Genomic DNA, 23,351 nt, shown 5'->3' on the forward strand with positions numbered 1-23,351 from the left:
GATAATGGCTTTTACAGCTCCAGGTAAATCATTCGAGAGCCCCCAGGCCCGGATTTGGAAGAACAAAACGCCAGGAGGGGGTCGGGGGTCGCGCCCGACGAGGCCGAGTGGGAACCGGCCTCCTGCGGGGTCTTGCGGCCGCCGAGGTGTCGCGAGAGCCGGGGCTGCCGCTCGGCTACGCAGTAGGCCGAGTGGGCCGGGCGCGTTCCGCGGGGTCGGCGGTTTGGGCGAGGTTGCTTGGGCCAGCGAGGGTGCGGGGCTCCGGGGCTCGGGGCTCGCCCCCGCCGCTCCGGGTAGGCGCGCCGATGGCGTTTCTAGGGTGACGCTGCGCACACCGACTCTCTCCGGGGGCGGAGGAAACACCTATGAACCCTTCGGCCTCCTTCCTGGCCGGGCGCCAGGTGAGCGGCTGATGCTCTGCGCTTCCCGTTTCCGCCGTCGCGTCCCGGGGAGAGAGGAGAGCAGACCGCGGGGACGGCGTGCATTGGGGTTATTCAGGAATCGTTTTTGCTTAAAAAATTTAAAACAATACCCAGGACGCAGAAGGAAAACGGAGCGTCACATCAGTTTCCTTACCTTAATGAAAATGGGTTGTTCAGCCCAGGCGCAGAGTCGAGTCGCGAGTACTGGGTGTACATGGGCCTCTGGTGAACTTGAAACTACTGTCTTTAAGGTAGAATTCTTAAAGTAACACTTTTAGTTTTTTTTAATTGAAGTATAGTTGGTTTACAATATTGCGTGAGTTATGGGTATACAGCATAGTGATTTGGTTTTGGGGTTTTGTTTTTTAGTTCTTTATTTCATAGATGGGGACAGTACCATACTTTGGAATGTGACTTACAATATTAATACTAAAATATTGATAATACTAGCTAATGTTTGTTGGTCGTTTATGATAGAACAAAATTCTTTTAGGGCAGGACCAAAAAAGTTAACGAAGTTTTTCTCTGTCGCCTGAGCCACTGCTGCCTCCCCTTTGGTGTGTATTGTGTATCTGCATTGTACATTAACTAGATCCTTTTATTTTATTTTATTTTATTTTATTTATATATATATATTTTAACATCTTTATTGGGGAACTAGATCCTTTTAGAAGACGTAGGAATGCCTGCTTGCCAAAAAAGAAAAAAAAAGCTATTTTCTCCCGATGCCAGCAAGGAACTCCTTAGGAGATAACATTCCTTTCTCAATCCTGTAAGGGGTCACTATGACCCACTCCTTGCCTTGTATGCGCAGATCTGCATTGTGTAAAGGTCAATATATTATTTTGATGTATAGCCCTTTGTCTTGAAAGTGTTTGTAACTGTGTTTTGACCTCTTACAGGCAGAACAGTTCTCAGAGCTTTCTGAAAGACTGTCTCCCAGGTTATAATCTTCAGCTTGGCTCAAATAAAGTTTTCCACTTCTTTCTTAGCTTGACTATTGATTAATTTTTAATGACACTTACAATGGTGCCAAGTACTGTGGAGTGCTTTACAGAGATTATCTTGCTTAATCCACACAACTCTAAGAAGTTAAAATGCTGCTATTACCATTTTACAGACAAGGAAATTAAGGCTTAAGGACATTAAGTAACTTACCCAAGGTCTTAGAGCCACTAAGTGGCTAATTCTGGATTCCAACTTAGGTCAGACCAACTTCACTGCACTAGACTTTAAAATGATGTATGCTTAAAAGGAGTTATCGTAGATAATTTTGTTAGGCATGAAAATGGCATCATGGTTATATAAAAACGTTCATTTTTAGAGATGCATACTAAAGTATCTAAGTAAAAAGTATTTTTTATCAACAACAAAAAGAAAAAGGAAAATTGAAAGAGATGTCGCCAAATCTTGATAGTGGTAAGAAAGACCTAGGTACTGAGCAAATGGGAGTCTACTGTACTATTCTCTTGTCTTCTGTGTATATTTGAAATTTTGCCTTTACAAAATTTGTTTTCAAGTAGGTATGTTGAGTTTGGATCAGTTACATTTAAACAGTAATTACTTCCTGTTCCCCTTTACTTGACTGCCATAGAACTTCTGGGGCAAGCTGAGGGATAATATTGTTGACTGATACAAGGAGAGGGTTGACAGCAAAGAAAACAAAATGCAGAAATGGGTTTATTTGTGATTAACCAATGGAGGTTTTACAAATGATCCCACTCTTTAAGAGTGGTGTAAATGGTGCGACAGAAAGTGATAGAGGCAGAGTGCAGTAGGTGTGAACTTGCTTTAAATATACATAATTTTGACGTCATGTTATAATCAGCGAATAAAACATAATTTAACTACCTTGAATTGGCAGCAAAAGAAGATGTAATTGTTTGGAAAATATGCTTTGGCCGATTTATGTTGATTAGTTTTATCCTGACGTGAAGCCACTTTCTATGTTTAGAACATTGGGTCGGAAGTTGAGATTTCCACTATCGAGAAACAACGGAGAGAGCTACAGCTGCTCATTGGAGAATTAAAAGATCGAGATAGAGAGCTCAATGATATGGTTGCAGTACATCAAAGACAACTTCTTTCATGGGAAGAGGATCGGCAGAAAGTGTTGACTTTGGAAGAACGTTGCAGCAAATTAGAAGGTCAGACATATATGCAGCAGCATCTGTCATGCCAACACGTTAAAAGGGCTCAAGGGTAAGATAGGAACATCTCAACACAATCCCTGCTGCACTGGAGTTTATTTTATTTTATTTTTATTTATTTATTTTTGGCTGAGTTGGGTCTTTGTTGCTGTGTGCAGGCTTTCTCTAGTTGCGGCGAGCGGGGGCTACTCTTGGTTGCCGTGTGCCGTCTTCTCATTGAGGTGGCTTCTCTTGTTGCGGAGCACGGGCCCTAGGCACGTGGGCTTCAGGAGTTGTGGCTCACGGGCTCTAGAGCACAGGCTCGGTAGTTGTGGCGCACGGGCTTAGTTGATCCTCGGCATGTTGGATCTTCCAGGACCAGGGCTCGAACCCGTGTCCCCTGCATTGGCAGGCGGATTCTTAACCACTGCGCCACCAGGGAAGTCCCTGGAGTTTATTTTAATTGAAGATAGGACGACATCGTGAACACTCACAACAGAACAAACACAATGTGAATTAAAGTAGGGCAAGCGAAGTACTTAGCTGTAGAAAGAGGGCTGGGCAGCTTCAGTCAACATTGAGTGTCAAGAGTGAACCTGAAGGAAATTAGTTTTGAGCTAAAGCATGAATGAAGATGCCACAGAACTGGCCATTTCTCTTGAACTGACTCAAAGATTTTAAACTTGGTATTGAACTTGATCTCAAATACCTAAAATAGTCATCTTTTAAAATTAGAGCAATCTCAAAAATGGCTTACAAAAATTTCCTTTTGTACCATATTTTAACTATCGTCCCTTTCGTGCTGCCCTAAAGTCTGAATGTTCTGTTGACACAGCATTAATACTAGAATGTGCTAGAGGGGAAAATACTAGATCTGTTTAATAGAAAGACAATGTATCACCTTCTTCTTTACTTATATTACACAAAGGATTCTGTAAATGCGACAATCTAAATATGAGTAATTTTTCCATTTCGTTGATGACCATCTGATTTTATTCTGACCACACCCACCCACATGTAGATACACATAAATGCAGTATTTAATATGATTGTACGTTAGATGCAATATGTCTTATATAATTAATATCTTTTATATAAACATTAAAGCAAAAGATAACATTATATACAAGCATACCTCGTTTTATTGCACTTTGCAGATATTATGATTTTTAGAAATGGAAGGTTTGTGGCAACCCTGTACTGAGCAAGTCTATCAGCACCATTTTTCCAACACCATTTGCTCACTTTGTGTCCCTGTGTCATATTTTGGTAATTCTCGTAATATTTCAGACTTTTTCATTATAATTATATTTGTTATGGTCATGTTTGATCAGTAATCTTTGATGTTACTACTACGACTTGCTGAAGGCTCAGATGATGGTTAGCATTTCTTAGCAATAAGTTATTTTTTATTTATTTATTTATTTTGCGATACGCAGGCCTGTCACCGTTGTGGCCTCTCCCATTGCGGAGCACAGGCTCCGGACGCGCAGGCTCAGCGGCCATGGCTCATGGCCCCAGCCGCTCCGCGGCATGTGGGATCTTCCCGGACCGGGGCACGAACCCGTGTCCCCTGCATCGGCAGGCGGACTCTCAACCACTGCGCCACCAGGAAAGCCCAATATCTGGTTTTAAAATGAGCAAGACACCTGAATAGGCATTTCACGGAACACTGAATGGCCAATAAATGTACAAAAAGTTCTCATTCTCATTAGTAATTAGGGAAATGCAAATTAAGACCATAATGAGACCTTTTTATACTTACCAGACTAGCAAAAAATATCAGGTATTGGTAAAAGTGGGGAGCAAGGGAAGGCTCATTCACTGCTGGTGGGCGTGTTAGCTGGTACAGCTACTTTGGAAAATCATTTGACAGTTCTGGTAAAGTTGAGGATATACATAGCTGTGGCCCAGCATTTCCACTTCTAGGAAATCTACTCACCCTTCAATATGCACATGAATTACCTAAGGATCTTGTTAATATGTAGATTGTGATACAATAGGTCTGTGTATCTAACAAGGTCCCCGGTGATGTCCCTGTTGCTGGTCCAAGGGCCACATTTTGAGTAGCGAGGCTCTAGAGGAACTCCTGCAAAAGCACCAAGATACTTGTAGGAGAATATTTAGAGCAGCATTGTACATCATAGCTGCTAAGTGGAAACAGTCCAAATGACCAGCAGTAGTAGAATGTATAAATACACTGTGGCATGATCATATAATGATATTATACAGCAATGACAGCGCACAAACAGGAGTTACCTGCAGCCACATGGATACATCTCAGGATCATCATCTTTTTTTTTTCGTCTGTGCCAGGCAGCTTGTGGGATCTTAGTTCCCCACCCAGGGATCGAGCCAGGCCCTTGGCAGTGAGACCGTGGAGTCCTAACCACTGGGCCACCAGGGAACTCCCAGGATCATAATCTTGAGCAAAAAAAGCAAACAGAAGAATTCATAGAGTATAATGCCATTTACATATGGTTCAAATTAAACTGTTCTTCGGGATGTGGTCATAGATAGTAAAACTATAATAAAAAACAAGGAAATGAGTAAGATCAGGACGGTGGTTAGGAAGGTGGGAAATTGGAGAGATTGTGCTCAGGAAGTGACGTACAGGGCCTTCTGGGTTGCTGCTGGTGTTCTGTTTCTTGACTAAGGTACAATATCGTGCATTTCATAATAAAAGCATTTAAAAGAAGTATGAACCTTTAACCATGTGTTTTGAAAATAATGCATTTTCAGCTTCACATCTGACCACAAGTAAGTTATTGATGAAATCTCCCTCAGGTGAACTACATAAAAGAACTGAAATAATCAGGTCACTCATAAAGAAAGTAAAAACCCTCGAATCGAATCAGATTGCATGCCAGAGTACTCTTCAAAAGACTCAACTACAGCTTCAAGAAATGGCCCAAAAGGCAACCCATTCCACTCTCCTCTCTGAAGACCTTGAGGTTGGTTTTGTTTGGGTTTTTTTTTTGTTTTTTTTCTTTTGCGGTACGCGGGCCTCTCACTGCTGTGGCTTCTCCCATTGCGGAGCACAGGCTCCGGACACGCAGGCTCAGCGGCCATGGCTCACGGGCCCAGCCGCTCTGCGGCATGTGGGATCTTCCCGGGCCAGGGCACGAACCCGTGTCCCCCGCATCAGCAGGCGGACTCTCAACCACTGTGCCACCAGGGAAGCCCTTGAGGTTGGTTTTGAGATAAGCTTCCCTAGCCCAAATTCTGTTTGTGTTTCAGTTATTGAAAAATTAGGTTTAAATATTTCCATTAAAAATGCATGTGCGTGTGTATGAAAGTATATCCATCCATCCATCATCATAGTTTTGTGTTCATTGTGGGGCTTTGGTTAGCTGCCAGTGCTATCTTGTCTTGGAGATGAAGCTTCATTACAGCCCTTTTCTAACTGTTAAGCCATCTGTTTGGTAGCATCTATCATTTTATCAACAATGGGTCCTTTCTCAGATTCTGAGATCCGTATCATCAAGTAGCTGCACATTATGCTTTCTGAATAACTGTGTGTAAGCTGATGAAACAAATATCTGTATCACGTTAGTGGCGTATTGGGAATAAAATCTGTAAGAGTGATTTTTCAGTTTTCATTTCTAGCTGGTGAGTCATCATATCTTTTGAGCTCCTGCTTTTTGAGAGACGCAGTGAGAAAGCCTTTTTTGTTGTTCTTATAGCCTTCATATTCTTGTTTCATAATGGTATCAGTATAGATCTTGGTAATATAGTGAGTCTTAATAACTCATAATAATTGTATAGATTTTATGTCTAAAATTTTTTTCAGATTACTCTTCTAGACAGTTTCTAGCTATAAAATAAGTGAAAACTATTCTGGAATCACTTGATATGTTGAATTAAAAAATGGGAGCGTGTTGGTCAGCTTGGGCTGCCATCACAAAGTACCATAGACTGCGCAGAAATTTCTTTCCTCACAGTTCTGTAGGTCAGAAGTCCAAGATCAAGGTGCCGGCCTGGTCAGTTTCTGGTGAGGGCTCTCTTCTTGGCTTGTAAATGGTCACCTTCTTACTGTGTCCTCATGTGGCAGGGAGAGAGACAGTACATGAGCAAGCTCTCTGGTGTCTCGTCTTATGAGGACACGGATGCCATCATGAGGGCCCCACTCTCATGACCTCATCTAAACCTAATTACTTCTCAAAGGCTCCACCCCCAAACACCATCACATTACAGGTTAGGGCTTCATAGGGCTTCAACATGTGCATTTGGGCGGGGGGGGGGGGTTGCAATTCAGTCCATAGCAGGAAGATTTTTTTTTTTAATGAATAAACTTTAATTTTTAGAGCAGTTTTAGGTGCATAGCAAAATTGGGTGGAATGTACAGGGATTTCTCATAGACCCTGCCCTCTCCCCCAGCCAGCCTCCTCCACTGTGGACATTCTGCATCATAGTAGTACATTTGTTGCAATCAGTGAATCTACACTGACACATCATTGTCGCCCAAAGTCCATAGTTTACATTAGGGTTCACTCTTGGTGTTGTGTGTTCTGTGGGTTTTGACAAATAATGACCTGCATCCACCATTGTAATGTCATACAGAAGTAGTTTCAGTGCCCTAAAAACCCTCTCTGCTCTGGTCCCTCCTTCTCTGCCATAACCCCTGGCAACCATTGATCTCTTTACTGTCTCCAGAGTTTTGCCTTTTCCAGAATGTCATAGAGTTGGAATCATACAATATGTAGCCTTTTCAGATTGGCTTCTTTCACTTAGTAACATGCATTTAAGTTTCCTCCATGAAGATCTCTTTTAAAAAGCCTGATTATTCTTTTTTTCCCAACCAATAAACACATTATGTACACAATAATTATATCAAATCTAGATCTCTGGGTAAAAAAAAACCCAAAAAACCCTGAAAAGTGGGAATACCCCAATGTGAGGTTATTTCAACATAGAGTAAAGATGCACCAAAGTTCATTAATGCTACTTTGTTTCAGCAAAGGAAGTCTCTTGCTAATCCAGTTTTCATTCTTGCCAACCTGGAAGTATTCATTAAAGACCATTAGGAAGTAGACATGTTTATAAACGTAACTGATAGAATTCAGTAGGGCAAAACTCAAGTACTCAGAAGATGCTGGGGATAATGGGGAAATAGATATTTGTGTTCCTTTTTGATGACTGCTTAACTTAGCCCACTTTGTTACTAAAAAAGCTAAACAGAGAAAAAAACGAAACAGAAGAATGAGCACAGATTGTGGCTGGTGAGAGTAATGAAAGCTTTTAAATGACTCAATTAGTATTTTGTGTTGTCCCTCGTAGGCTAGAAACGAAAATCTCAGCAACACATTAGTGGAACTTTCTGCTCAAGTGGGACAATTACAAGCTCGAGAACAGGCTCTCACCACCATGATAAAGCTGAAGGTAATGCAAAATCACGATACTTCCACTTGCCAGGCACTTTGTAGCTGATAGAGTACAGCAATGTACATTAAGTTCCTGAAGTCCCACAGCGACTCAGATAGGTTGAGCTATCAATGTTGCTCTCTTTTTTTAAATTCTGGTTTTAGAAATGAGGGAAACAAGTCTAAAATGATGCCCCCAAGGCCCTGAGAGGAGGCAGGACTGCACTGTGGGTCTCTGTCTCCAAGGCCCATTCCATGGTCCAGCATGCCTGCACTCAGCTGGTTTCTTCTGAGGTATCCATTACTGGGTCTCATGAAGTCATTAGCTATCAAATTGCTTGTTAATATGTTTTTTTTAAATTAATTTATTTTTGGCTGCGTTGGGTCTCCGTTGCTGCGCACGGGCTTTCTCTAGTTGGGGCAGGCGGGGGCTACTCTTCGTTGTGGTGCACAGGCTTCTCATTGCAGTGGCTTCTCTTGTTGCAGAGCATGGGCTCTAGGTGCACAGGCTTCAGTAGTTGCAGCATGCGGGCTCAGTAGTTGTGGCTCGCAGGCTCCAGAGTGCGGGCTCAGTAGTTGTGGTGCACAGGCTTAGTTGCTCTGCAGCATGTGGGATCTTCCCGGACCAGGACTCGAACCTCTGTCCCCTGCATTGGCAGGTGGATTCTTAACCACTGTGCCACCAGGGAAGCCCGTTAATATGTTTCTAATTGAGGAGAAAACTTAGCAGTCAAGTAGTTGATGTAGTCACGAACATGCCATAAACAGTGATTGATAAAGTCTCTTCTATATGGTAACACATGTGTTGGACAGCAGGTGACTAGAGGAGTGATTCTGGTATAATGGGACACTCATGCTAATTCATATGTGATTTTTCCCAGCACATAAATGTTTTTGAGTGATCAGGGACAAACTTTCATAAAATTAAAAAGAAAATATTAAAATCTACAGAATTGTCTTTAATCAAGTAGTGACCAGTTTCCTGGCTTCAGCAACCTCTACAGTGTCCATCATAGCAAACTCCTGGTGAAGCTGAGAAGGATTGCCTGACTGATGTGTCTGCAGTGGTGTTTGCTAAACTGTGTTCTTGTACTTAACAGGACTACTGTTTCTTTTTTTTTCTTTCTTTTTTTTTTTTTGTGGTACGTGGGCCTCTCACTGTTGTGGCCTCTTCCGTTGTGGAGCACAGGTTCCGGACACGCAGGCTCAGCAGCTATGGCTCACGGGCCCAGCCGCTCTGCGGCATGTGGGATCTTCCCGGACCGGGGCATGAACCCATGTCCCCTGCATCGGCAGGCAGACTCCCAACCACTGCGCCACCAGGGAAGCCCAGGACTACTGTTTCTTTGCTACTGGTCTGATCGCAGAGTTCCATCGGTTTTTGAATGGTCTGCCCAAATCCTATTTTTCCCATAAGTCCTAACGTGAGATGGGCAGACTGCGAAGTATTTTAGGAACGCATATAGGATGCTATCGCAGAAACCTTTGTCCTTAAGCAAAGGTAAAACCTGCTAGTAATAGTTATTCCACATGAGTGGTGGGGGAGTACTTTTGCTTATTATTTTTATACTTTCAGGTGTTATTTGAATTGCTTTTCAACAAGCACATAGACACCTTTTATGTAATTAAAATAACCACCTCAACAATAAGAGGTTCTGAATTGGGTAGGTTTGGGATAAGGTCTTGGTGTCTGTCATTTTAACAAGCTGAAAAGAAGGGGAGGAAGAGAGAGCCTATGGGATTTATCTGTAATGCAGAGAAGAAGCCCCCTCAAGGGCCACCAGCCTTCCTATTGCTATTACAATTTCATACGTAATCAAATGTTTGCTTCTAAACTTTCTGAGACAGTAAACTATGGTGGTGGTGTGTGCATGGTTTCAGGGGCAGCCGGCTAAGTTCAAATCGGAACTCCATCACTAACCAGTTGTATAACTGTGGCCACTTTACTGTCGAGTCCTCTGTCACGTGGGGAGTAACAATAGTCCCTGCCTCAGAGAGTTACCGTGAGGATTAAATGGGGTAACACATGCAAAGTGCTTGGAATGAAACCGGGTACACGAGATCTTTCTTTTTTTTTTTTTTAATTCTTTTTGGGGTATAGTTGACTTACAATGTGGTGTTAGTTTCAGGTGGACAGCAAAGTGAATCAGTTATACATATACATATATCCACTCTTTGTTTTTCAATTCTTTTCCCATATAGGTCATTACAGAGTATTGAGTAGAGTTCCCTGTGCTATAAGCAGGCTCTTACTCATTCTCTATTTTATATATAGTAGTTTGTATATGTCAATCCCAATTTATCCCTCTCCCACAATGAGATCTTAGTAAGTGTAGTGTTTCCTTATTGTTTAGTTGGAATTTTAAAATCTTATGTAACAGTTTTCAAATTTGGTTTGTAGGACAAAGATATTATCGAGGCAGTCAATCACATTGCTGACTGCTCGGGTAAATTTAAATTGTTAGAGCATGCCTTACGCGATGCTAAGATGGTGGAGACCTGTATTGTGAAAGAAAAGCAAGATTATAAGCAGAAATTGAAGGCACTTAAGATTGAAGTCAATAAGCTGAAAGGTAAGGAAGAGGCATAAATTTAAGCCTTTTATCTTGGGAATATATTTCTTCATTTGGGTTCACTTAATCTCATAGCTGAGAGTAGGTCTGTTGTTAGCTTTAGGTCCTACCCTGAGATGTTCATTTCATTTGTATAGAATTATGCTGCGATTTTTTTGTGTTACAAGATAAATAACAGAGTTGGGGTAAACTGCCTCATGCGTTCTATTTTAAAAATAATCCTGCCTTTGCTGTACCGGTTATCTATTGCTACTATACGCTTTGTAGCAACCAATGACAGTATCTCAGTGGCACACAACCACGAGCATCTGAGAAGCTCATGTATCTGGAAGCCACACGGGAATTGGCTGATCTCCGTTGGGCCCAGCTGAGCGGCTCCCCTGGGGCATCTTCTCCTCCCCGGTCGGCTAGCCTGGGCATTTCTTCCCACAGTGAAGGCAGAAGCTTAAGAGAAGCAGAAAGATGGGAGGACCCACATATACCATCACTTCCCCCTCATTCTGTGGCCAAAGCGAGTCACGTGGCTGAACCCCGAGTCAGGCAGTCCCCTGTGGGAGGATTTACAAGAAATCGAGGGAGGAACGCAGGGAGGGGTGAGGAGTTACCACGAACAACACAAACTCCCACAGTGGCTTTTCGGTGCGTGTTTTATTTTGGGGGGAATTCCTTTTGTGTCCTCCTGTTCTATTTGCATTCTCACAGTAACCCCACAGTTTACTTTTCTACTACTTGAAGTTTTCTAATGAAACGAAGGCTGGGTATGCCAGATAGGTTAGTGCTATGTACTGGAATATGGGTCTAGGTGATGGAGTAAAAATTTATATTTGTCTGCAGAGGATGTGGCCTTTCCCCACTGTGGGCGGGGGAAGCTGTTGGATGGAGGCGCTATCCAGGTCTTAAATCTGCACCCAGACTGTCCCATTTATAAGTGGTCATCACGTTAGACACGAAGACTGACTCCTGCCGTGGAACGAGCAAACTTAGAATGACAGAGCCATGCGGTGGTGTAATTGCTCCACCTCTGTCCCTGGTGGAATCCCTCACGAGGCAGGGAATTGCTGTTCAAATTGTGAAAGGCTATTGGGGCAGGCTTAATTTAAAAAACTCCACCTCCTAAAATCTTGTTCTTATGATGCCCTGACTTGTGGTCAGTCGTAATTTTGTCTCCATTTGTAGCTTCAGCTAAAATCATAATCATACTATAAGCCCCTTGACAGCAGGGACGGACTCTGTCTTCTCTTTTTTTGGATCCACAGTTAATAGCACAGCTCCTGGGGTACATTGTAGGCATTCGATAAGTATTTATTGAATGCTGTGTTTACCTAGGTAAGATTTAAAGTAAAAAGAAGTCTGTTTTTATCAACTTTTATGTCTTATTTTATAAATTCAATATTTATTACAAAAATAAACGCAGCATCATGGATAGTGGACTAGAGAGTGAGGGAAAGAGACTCATTTGGTTTGGGTGCACTGGGAAGGCGTCTTTGAAGAGAACATTAGAGCTGAAACTTGGATGATGGGAAGAACCAGTCGTGCAAAGATCTGGGCCAGGACCTTCCAGGCAGAAGAAAGAGCAAATGCAAAAGCCCTGGTGCGGGTTTTGAGGTTGGGGCCAGTGTAAGGAACAGATTGAAAGGGCAGGGCCAGGCTGTGCAGGCCTTAAGGTAATGAGTTTGGATTTCCTCCTAAGTGTAGCACAAGGGCTTTTAACAGAGAAGTGACGCCAGCAGATGGCCCTGATTGCTCCGTGGACAGTAGGCTGCAAAGGGAGAGGCAGGGTTCGAGCAGGGAGACGGTGGAAGCCTTGGCCAGGGTCACTGCTGGGGGTGCAGTGAGATGTTAGATGAGGGACATATTTTGGCTGTAGATCCAACAGGACTTCATATTATTTGGAAGTGGGTGCTGAGGACATGAGAGGTATTCACAGTGTATATTCTTCTAGGAACTAGTATTTATTTGAGGACTTTTTTTTCCCTTCTATTTGTGAAGAGGATCTAAATGAAAAGACAACAGAAAATAATGGACAACGAGAAGAGATCATTCGCCTCAAGCAAGAGAAAAGTTGCCTGCATGATGAATTGGTTTTTACTGGTAAAAATAGACAATTAGTTTAAGTAACCTGAACGTTCTACGATACTACCATGATGGGCTAAATGAATTGTACCTCTCTCAAAATACTTCATGTATTTAATTAATTTATTTTAACAGCCTTTGAGAAATGAGGAGGGACCAGGCAGGGAATTTTAAAGCTGTTATCGTGCCTCCCAGTTCACTCTGTTTCCTCTTCTGTAAAATGAGGAGCTGCTCTCCCTTCTAGCTTGAGTGCATGACTATGCTAGCTCACTAGACATAGTACTTGTGCTTAAAAATTCAATAAGAAAGAATCTTATGAGCCAAGTATTTGCAAATACTAGATAAAAATTAGGAATTCGACATTTTTTCAATTTTGCAAATAGATCACGTGTAGTTATTACAGTTGGAAAATACTCATGTGTTTTGTTACATCAGTACGACCGCAAAATAATAATGTTGGGGATGAATTTTTCATGACTTAAAAGCAAGTTTGTCAATAAGGTGTAACTTAGGCCCCCTTCTGATAAACATAAAAGTGGCACTCCCCACTCTCCCTCACCGCCATGTTCTCCTACGCTCTAACCCCAGCCCACCCCAGTGTGTCAGAGTTTCTAGCCTCTCCTTTCTCTGCTCCCAACTGAGAATCACTGATATTTAGAGCTTATCTATATATGGCCCTGACAGCCAAGAAGATTTTGTTAGACTTTAATTTTGGTGGTTTGTATGAAGAAAATCATAGGTTTGGAGGTAAAGTTCCAAACAGAAATTAAATGAACTGGGACTTCCCTGGAGATCCAGTGGTTAGGACTCCGCGCTTCCACTGCAGGGGGCGGCAGGTTCGATCCCTGGTCAGGGAACTAAGATCCCGTGTGCCATGTGGTATGGTCAAAAGAAAAAAGAACTTAATTAACTAAGTGAACATGTTTGCGTCTACTCGTACCTACCCTCAATGTCCTTCCTGCTAGGAAGAGACTACATTTCTATAAGTTAAAGGGCAGAATACAGTATTATATTACATTTTTTTCAAATAAAATGAAATTCTTAATTTTAATCTCATGGGATTAAAGATTGGGGAAATGCAGTTTCCCACCACTAGAGGTCACTATTTCCATTATTTCTAGGATTCCTGTGTCTCAAAGTAATTATGTCTTACATTGTTACAGATACTTACATAAAGATATACATATATTTGTACATCTACACAAAGATATACATATGTTTGTAGCTTTATAGTTGAATTCCCGCAATCTTTGGATCAGCATCTGTGTGCCAGTCACTCTGCTAGTGACTAAGAAGCTCATAGGCCCAAAGAGAGTTTAGTGCTCTACAGATGCCGTGAATAAAATGTGCGAGGTCAGAGGAAGGAAAAACATTTACAGAACATTTTAATAATCTCCTTTTTTTTGGTTCATCTGTTTTTACTCATATGTTCTATTATGTATTACTAGGTAAAGTATATGTAACTTGTTAGATAATACTCTAATAAATCCATTTTATGAAATATTTTTTTATCCTTTTCTAAGCTGATTTCTTAAATATCTTTTCAATTCGTACCACTGTCTCAGAACAATTTTTATATGTTTAAATTATAAAAGTGAATTAAGGCCTGAAAAGAATTTTTAAAGGCTTAACATGATAATATGCTCTCAGGTGTCATGGCTAAAAATTAACACATTTTATTCAAGGTTGGAAGATGTCTTAAAAATGTACCTTTAAGTTCAAAACTTCTTTTTCCTCTTGTTGAAGATGAAGTTCTTCACATAGGCTTAGAGACATGTTTCATTTGTACATATTGCTTATAAGAAGTCTGCAAATAAAACAATGATACTAGTTTACATTTCTGTGGCCCCGCGAGTCCCATAAACAGGGCCCTGTGAGATTGAGTGAAGGTCTCCCAGGCAGTGAAAGGCACAGAAGCTTGATCAGAATTTGGCAGGTCCAGACGTCAGCACCCTTTCCTTTGTGCTGTCTTCCTTAGGCTGCCCGCTCAGGCAGGTGTCAGCAGAGCTCCATACCTGTGTGTCTTCAGTGACCAACTTGTGAAATAGGCGGACTCGCTCCACTTTGACCCCAGATAACCCAGCCACGTAGGAAAGTATCAGATCTAAGGAAACAATTCTATTTCGTGCAACAGTAGATTATTCTGAAGTCAGATTAAGGCAGTATTGAAATATATTTAAAATTATCCTTGAATGCCAAATAAAGTAGCTGGCTTTTGTTTAGGGGCCCTGCTGTGTCCAAAACAAGTATCTCTGAGTGCTGGGAATGCACCCAGCGTGTGATCATGCTGTTAATGGAAGAGATGGGTAGAGCTGAGAGCAGCCGGAGTCCCAGATGCCCTGAGGGCATCACTTCCATCCGGAAAGAGCTACTGTTTTACTGTTTTCTTTGTGCATAGAGTTGAATTCACATAAACTAAATGCGACTCTACATAAACATTGCAAGTGCACTACTTTTATAGGCTTTTGTTATGGTGTTGACTCACCTAATGCAAAGAAATAAATTCAGAATTGAAGAGACGTAAGTTTTAAACCCGACGCCGTGGCTTTCACTGTGCCACGAGGCACGGTTCTCAATTCTGTGCATGAGGATTACCTTTAAAAGTAAAATGAGGGCTTCCCTGGTGGCGCAGTGGTTGAGAGTCCGCCTGCCGATGCAGGGGACGCGGGTTCATGCCCCAGTCCGGGAAGATCCCACATGCCGCGGAGCTGCTGGGCCCGTGAGCCATGGCCGCTGAGCCTGCGCGTCCGGAGCCTGTGCTCCGCAACGGGAGAGGCCACAACAGTGAGAGGCCCGCGTACCGCAAAAAAAAAAAAAAAAAAAAAAGTAAGATGATGCGGGACTTCCCCGGCGGTCCAGTGGTTAGGACTTTGCCTTCCAGTGCAGGGGGTGAGGGTTCGATCCTTGGTCGGGGAGCTAGGATCCCACATACCTCGTGGCCAAAAGGCCAAGTCATAGAACAGAAGCAATATTGTGGCAAATTCAATAAAGACTTTAAAAATGGTCCACATCGGACTTCCCTGGTGGCACAGTGGTTAAGAATTCCCCTGCCAATGCAAGGGACACGGGTTTGATCCCTGGTCTGGAAAGACGCCACATGCCACGGAGCAACTAAGCCCGTGCGCCACAACTACTTAGCCTGCACTCTAGGCCTGTGAGCCACAGCTACTGAGCCCATGTGCCACAACTACTGAAGCCTGCGTGCCTAGAGCCCGTGCTCCACAAGAGAAGCCACCACACTGAGAAGCCCGCACACCGCAACGAAGAGTAGCCCCCTCTCACCACAACCAGAGAAAAACGCATGTGCAGCACTGAAGACCCAATGCAGCCCCAAATAAATAAATACATAAAAATTTTAATGGTCCATATCAAAAAAAATCTTAAAAAAAAAAAGATGATGCTGCAGACCCGTATCAGAAGGGCTGAGCATTAAGCGCGTTTGGCTAGGAGGTGGTGGCTTTCATAGATCCCTCCTCACGCTGTATTCCGCCTGGTCCCCGGTGACCGCCAGCAGACACTTTGCAGAAAAGCTGTCCAGGTAGAGTTGCTGTCTCCAGCAAAGCTCATGCCTTTGTCCTTAAATGGTTTCTGTGACGCTCCAAATGTAAAGCGATAATAATATTTGTATTCTTTTTCATCCATGAGAAAAATGACGTGGAAAAGGTGCTTTGTTAATAAACCGTAGAAGTTGTACATTTTGATTTAGGCTGCACCTGATTTACTCAAAACCGATTCATGTATTAATAATTAGAGGGTCATTTTATGCATTGAGCTTGACCTTCTTATAAAGGTAGTGGGTTTTTTTAGGTGAGACATTTGTTGTTGATCTGTCGCTTCTATGTGAATGAAATTATTTCCCCTTAAGCATACATAATATTAATATTTTTTTCCCATACAAGTCTTCGTATAGCACTTTAGATCTTTCCTTTCTGGGGGTTCTCATCTGCCAAGTTCTGAAACTTTTCAAAATACTGATTTCTCATACCCCAACTCTAGTAGCAGCAAAGTGTCTGTGTTTCAGCAGAATGTTTATGGTCTTTGTAAAAGAATGAAGATTAAAAAAAACAAACAAACAAACTCTGTTCTTTTTGTGCTAGAAAATTGAGTGTAATACTATGTATATTAAAGAAAATTCTGAATCTTAATTACCCATCAGGTAAAGAGTTTTCAAGAAAAAGAAAGTCTGTAAAGGAGTGCTGGACTTTCATGAAAATGGAAAGACAAGTTTGTCTACCTATGGGGTCACCTCATAGGTCCGGATATCTTCAGTTTTTGCTCAGTGAGAATACATACAAGTGGCCCGATTGTGAGATTATATCAGATTGACTTACATACTGGTGAAAATAGTGATTTTTTTTTTTCTTTTTTTGCCCCTTGTAATGTTAGGTTTTTTTCTGTTGGTAAAGGTAATATGCTGTTTGGATTTTTACAAGGAAAATGCATTTGTAAGTTACCTGTGTAATGTGAATAAGTAAGTAAAGAGTAAAGTAATATGTATTAAATTTAGAGATTTAGAAACCACCCCCTCAAAAAAAAAAAGGAAAATAATTGTCATTAATCCTTCCATCTAAGAAATAACTTGATACTTCCTTCAGCATGCTTGCTCTCAGCCTTTTTCTATGCACATCTACACACAGACACACACATGTAATTTAAGCAGGCAGTTGATACAGTTTTGAATACCTTTTTGACTTAACATTAATTATATCGTGAAAGTTTTCAAATTTGGTGAAGGATCTAGTCAGAATCACTGATGAAAGCTCTTTCCAGCCATCCATTTTGCAGTTTTAAAATTCAGGAAGCGGGGGGGCAAAAGTTAGCTGCGCATAAAATTGTTGGAAATGAAGAGGTTTGTGTTGATATGGGCTGGTGAAAAACGTTTTAATACTATTTGTTCTTAAATAGTAGAGAGAGACAAAAGGAAAGACGAGTTACTGGATATCGCAAAGTCAAAGCAAGAACGCGTGAGCGCAGAGCTGCATAATCTGAGACAGGTAGGCTCCCACTTACCTTCTCTGTTAGGTGGGAAACGCTTATAAACAAGCATCAAACTAGGAAAAGCGTGTGCCCAGTGATTCTGTTTATGATGCGTTTGGAATCCCGACTACATGAAAGGTGTATCACATTAACCTAGCAGATAGGGTCTTGCTTATGGTAATTCAAGGTTAGGAGACCAGTTACATTAACAAATCTCAGTGCTAACATAGGAAAAATAAAAGCACACGTATTCAGCCTAGTTCTTTAGTCACTGTCTGATCTGTTTTGGCATTTCAAAGTGCCAGTTGTTGGCTCAGTTTAGCTTTCTTGTTACGCTTTATTTTGATTTATCAATATCTATGGCAGATGTACATAAAACAACAGCGTGACCTGCAGTTTCTTAATTTCAATGTGGAAAGTTCTCAGGAATTAATACAGATATATGACTCAAAGGTGGAGGAATCAAAGGCCCTGGAATCCAGGTAATCTTAGTATGATGCTATTAATATGATCTTATATGTTATTCCATCGTTCAGTCAGTATTCGTTAAGTACCTGCTGTGGGCCAGTACTTAACTGCTGTTTGGTAGGTAGTAGGGAATAAATGTATGTGACCTAATCCTGGGTTGTAGTGAGAATTTTAGGCATGATCTTAATTTAACCATTTGATTAAATGCATTAAACACATTATTTGTGTGTTTGTTGTGTAGAAGGCTTGGAGCTAAAGTAGAAATTACAGAGATGAATCATTCATTCAGCATTCAGTATTTTAGGCACGGGCTAGGAATAGGGAAAAGGAAGATATATTGGGCATAGTACTTGCTTAAAATAATGTCAAAGAATGGTATAAATAACTGCAGTAGAAGTTCAGCTGAGGGTGATCTCTGCTCTCAGCCTGATTTTCCCGTTTTCCTTGTTAATAGGGGGAGACGTCTACTCCTACCTGTAAAAGGCAGTGTGTGAATTAAATTGGTTTCTGTAAAATTAAGATATAAATATATGAGGTCTGGTTTAATTTAACAAGCATACAACTGCCCCACAGTTAAATTGAGTCCACTTTTACAAGCAGAAATGGTACAGGGAGTCATGGAAAGGAACAGGAATTCAGGGAGTTCCCCGTCACCGCACACAGGAGCAGAAGCTGGGCTGGATGACGCAGCTCCTTTCCCCGGAGGGTGGAGTTCAGGATGGGGGTGGTCAGAGTTGCAGGGAGGGATGTAAGGAGCAGCTGTTGCTACAGACAGTAGAACTGGGGACTCACCCACACTTTGCTGCATTTGCTGTACTCTTCTTCGAGGTCTTGCTGGGGGTTGTTGCACCATTGCTCTGTATCCCAGCTGTGGCTGCTACTCGTAAACACCAGACCAACCCAGCGACCTCTTGCAGGCAGAAGCCCCTAACCTATTGGCTCTTTCTCCTTTTTGCACTGCATTTCTCCTGGAAGGTACCTGGGCTGGATGATTGAGGTTATTCTTTAAGAACATAAAGTGGCTTATCCCAGTCTAGAAGGAGGGATCAGAATCATACAGATTAGAACACCTGAACAGGTGTGACATGAAAAACTTGGACAATTTATTAGAAGGCTTATCACAATGATTTTTATTTTATGCACATGTGGTGTCACTTTTACCTTAGACCAGTTTTCAGTATATAGCTACATAGGCATCCAGCAGATAAATGGGAGGGTCATGAATGCAGTCTGGTGAACACATTCGGCACTTGCCAGTTTATCGTTGTACCTTGACTCTCCATTGCCTTTCAATCCTGACTTTATGTCTATTTAACTGCGAATTAGGAAGAGAAATAACAGATCAATCAACGAGTATTTACAGAACACTTAGTGTATGTTAAAGGCCGTCTTAGGTTCCAGGAGGATTAAAAATGCTTCTACATGTGAACAAAAACCTTAAGAATCTTTTTTTTTTTTGCGGTACGCGGGCTTCTCACTGCTGTGGCCTCTCCCGTTGCGGAGCGCAGGCTCAGCGGCCATGACTCATGGGCCCAGCCGCTCCGCGGCATGTGGGATCTTCCCAGACCGGGGCACGAACCCGTGTCCCCTGTATCGGCAGGCGGACTCTCAACCACTGCGCCACCAGGGAAGCCCCTTAAGAATCTTTTGACAAAACTTTTATATGTATGAAACAGTGAATGATATAGTTATAATAGGAAATTCGCTATCTGATTAATTAGATATATATTAATATATACAGTAAGATAATGATTTGCAGTATGGAGAGTCAGTGCAGTGGACATTAAGGATGGGAAGAGGGGAGTGGGTGTGGTGGTCGGCAAGACTTCCTGGAAGAGGTTGGGCTAAAATTGGGCTCCGAAGAATATAAAAATTCTACCTCATATTTTCAACTCAGACAAATGGGTCTTGCTAGGGTTTAGCTCAGCTGATGAGGTTTGAGTGAAATATTTAGAACGACAGTATCAAGTGTATCTTATAACTTCCGTTTTTTGTAATGCCACCATAGCAGAGAAATGTGTTTATCAGACCTTGAAAATAACCACCTAAAAGTCGATTTTAAGAGGGAGAAAAATCAGAAGTCACTGATTAAGGACCAAAAATTTGAGACCACGTTGGTTCAGCAAAATAAGTCAGACGAGAACTCTTATGATGTATGCAAAGAGAAGAAACTACAGGTTAATACTTCATTTGGGGGAAAAAGTGTAATTGCTATCTCATCTCTACTTGCAAAAGACTTAGTGGAGAAACGAAAGTCTTGGTCTCTGGGAGGAAAAATCCAGACTGAACCCGAAAACAAAAGTACATTTTGCAAGATCCACGCAAAATCACCAAAAGGTAATGGAGTTGGGATTCAGAATGAAGAGAAACAACTCTTGGAAACATCAACATCTGTAGCCGATGAAAAGTGGCATGACGTCAGCCTTTACCTGGGCCTGGCCAACTGTTCTGGTTCAAAACAACCAGAAAAGCTAGATGTCAAATGTCAAGATCACCTGGAAAGGTCTGGAGTCTCATGTTGCCATAAAAGCGAAGCCTGTCTGGATGAAAGCGACATGTGGGGATCCAAGTGCTGCCACCCGAGTGACTTCATGATCGAAGCTCCAGGCCACATGTCTGACGTGGAATGGATGAGCATCTTCAAGCCTTCCAAAGTGCAGAGAACCGTGCGCCACAAATCGGTGTGCACTTGTTCGGAAAGTGCCAGTGGAACCAAATACAACTCCTCCACAAGGTGAGTCTTGTTTCATGTTTGTGAACACCCAGGGAACCTACTTACTGTTCTGAGAAATATAAAAGGGCTGCAGTAGCCACTTCATGCCAACTGTGAAACGGAAAGCAGTGTTTACAAACCGTTTCCTCTTTTCATCACAGGGTAGGCTGTTGAGGTTTTGATTGCACAGAGGCTGTATTGGATTCCAGTGAGAAGTTTGTGCCTAGGACAGCTTCTGAGGCAAAAGTTTTGCTTAAAAACAAAGCCAGTTGTCATGAGCTGAGCAAACATGTTTTATTTTAAAACAAACGGGGAGGTCACTTTACAGGGTAGAATGCGGCTGTGGAGCATTCCTCAGCCAGGATCCTTTTGAATCGATAAGCCGTTTCTTTCATGTCCAGATTACATTCCCTAGACCCCAGATAAGACATTCTTTTTGCCCCCATTGGCTTATTTACACATCCAACTGCTTTGGCCTTTGTGTTCACTTTACATTTCCCAAACTTTGTTACGTTTAAAAATCATGCAGGGGAAAGAATATTTGTATTTAATAAGCTGGTAACAGTTACTGGTTTCTTTTTTTCCAGTTTTATTGAGATATAACTGGCACGCAGCACGGTATACATTTAAGGTGTTCGGCATAATGATTGCACTGCATCAGGAAATGATGACCACAGTAGGTTTAGTGAACATCCATCATCTCATAGAGACACAAAGTAAAAGAAAAAGAAAAAAATATATTTTTTCCTTGTGATGAGAACTCTTAGGATTTACTTTCTCAACAACTTTTTTTTTTTTTTTTTTTTTTTTGTGGTACGTGGGCCTCTCACTGACGAGGCCTCTCCCGTTGCGGAGCACAGGTTCCGGACGCCCAGGCTCAGCGGCCATGGCTTACGGGCCCAGCCGCTCCGCGGCATGTGAGATCTTCCCGGACCGGGGCACGAATCCGTGTCCCCCTGCATCGGCAGGCGGACTCTCAACCACTGCGCCACCAGGGAAGCCCTCAACAACTTTTATATATAACCTACAGCAGTGTTAATTACATTAATCCTACTGTACGTGAAATCCCTAGTGCTTATGTATCTCATAACTGCAAGTTTGTGCCTTTTGACCACCCTTATCCAACTGGTTTTTTTAAGAGAAAAAAAATGGATTAGTTTCTGGCATAGGCTGCATTTTTCAGGCTCATCTTACTGTTCAAATTGCTGAATCTTGTAATGAGTTGAGGGGTGCTACACTAACGTCTGCTATTGTTAAAGCAAACCTAGCTCTTTGATCTTAAATTACAGAAAGGATGAAGCCTCTGTTTTGAGAGCCTTATTTTAATCAGCACATTGACTTTCATAGGACTCTATGATTAAACTTCCCTCCTGGTATTTTCATTGTTTAGATTATCGTTTGGCCCTTTTAGAAGCCTGAGTCGCTTAAAAATCATACAGTTATTCTGTCAACAAAAACTGGTTTTTACACTAAATATTATCTATTCATATTTGGTTTTTAAAGATCATCTTAGATAATTGCAAGTACCAGGAGGGCACAACTTCCTATTTTTCACTATTGAACAAGAACACGCATATATTAAGGGAAAAGCTTGTGTTAAGTCGTTTTAAGAGCAGAGCGGACACATATTAAACTTAGTGTATGAAAGAAAATCAAAGACAATTTCAGAGTTTTCTTTCAAGGCCCTTTTGACCTCCGTGGCTTGAAATGATTCAAGTGACTTCTCGTCCTGCCAGCAGAGGCCAAGGCATCGCATGACAAACGCGTGATTAAGTGGAAAAGATAATGATGTTTTCCTGTTTTTCCTTAGATTATACGAGCTTGTGTACCTACTTCATCACCTGACTAAAATGGTCACATTTATACCACCGTTCCATTTGCCGCGCAGGGGTTTACGTGTGGAGGGGGCAGCCGCCGCGGCCTGCTCTGCCTGCCTCACGGGGCCTGTGGGAGGAAGAGGTTTCCAGGGCCTCTTGCTCTCAGCTCTGCTTTGAGCCCGGTGTTAACAACGCACCAGAAACTTAGCTGCACGTGTCTGCTCTCTAACTACTGAGACCCTATGGAAGAATCAGGGACCCACAACAGTGCCATTCTGCTTTCACAGAAGGACTCGCAAAAGACCATTAACAAAAATCAGTCTCACAAACCAAAAACCTAGAACCTTCCAATGTTTAACCTTACGCTGTATTCATTTTTTTCCTCTTTTGGATGATCTCGTCTCTCACACCTTCTTTTCTTTGCTTTTTTTTTTGTGGGTGTGGGGAGGAGGGCAATTCTCTCTTCTGTAGTTACCCTTTAATGAGGAATTTGGTCTCTAATGTTCTATTCAGACTTGAGCTTCATCATCAGAAAAGAAAACATTTTTTTTTTTTGTCCTGTTGAGATACTTTCAAGTATAACAGTACTGGTGACATGTGTCTGCTCTTGTTTCAAGATGCCTGTTTTTGTTTTGGTTTTATTATTCACAGTGAGCTGATTGCCAGCCAGCAGTCCCACTGTTTGGGTTCTTCAAAATCTGCCTTAAGAGAGGATGAGAAGTTGATAGAGACGGAGTCCTCTTCTGATAAAAAGAACTCATCTAAGATTTTGTTAGTCAACGAAGATGCAGCATTGCCCAGTGAAAAGGTTTGTAT

At 42.0% G+C, this 23,351-nt stretch overlaps 1 protein-coding gene across 1 annotated transcript in view; it reads left to right on the top strand.

Annotated features, from left to right (window-relative positions):
• The first annotated feature begins 243 nt into the window (after positions 1-243).
• CCDC62 (coiled-coil domain containing 62) overlaps positions 244-23,351 on the top strand; it is a 39,915-nt gene continuing 16,807 nt past the window's right edge. The window contains exons 1-10 of the mRNA XM_032603391.1: positions 244-401; positions 2,377-2,569; positions 5,339-5,505; positions 7,832-7,933; positions 10,316-10,487; positions 12,477-12,578; positions 17,466-17,554; positions 17,904-18,019; positions 20,014-20,739; positions 23,187-23,343. Of these exons, the coding sequence (XP_032459282.1) occupies positions 366-401; positions 2,377-2,569; positions 5,339-5,505; positions 7,832-7,933; positions 10,316-10,487; positions 12,477-12,578; positions 17,466-17,554; positions 17,904-18,019; positions 20,014-20,739; positions 23,187-23,343 (1,860 nt within the window). The 5' untranslated portion in view covers positions 244-365. The remainder of the gene's footprint in view (positions 402-2,376; positions 2,570-5,338; positions 5,506-7,831; positions 7,934-10,315; positions 10,488-12,476; positions 12,579-17,465; positions 17,555-17,903; positions 18,020-20,013; positions 20,740-23,186; positions 23,344-23,351) is intronic.

This window comes from Phocoena sinus, chromosome 14 (assembly GCF_008692025.1).
Source record: "Phocoena sinus isolate mPhoSin1 chromosome 14, mPhoSin1.pri, whole genome shotgun sequence".
NCBI classification, from domain to species: domain Eukaryota; kingdom Metazoa; phylum Chordata; class Mammalia; order Artiodactyla; family Phocoenidae; genus Phocoena; species Phocoena sinus.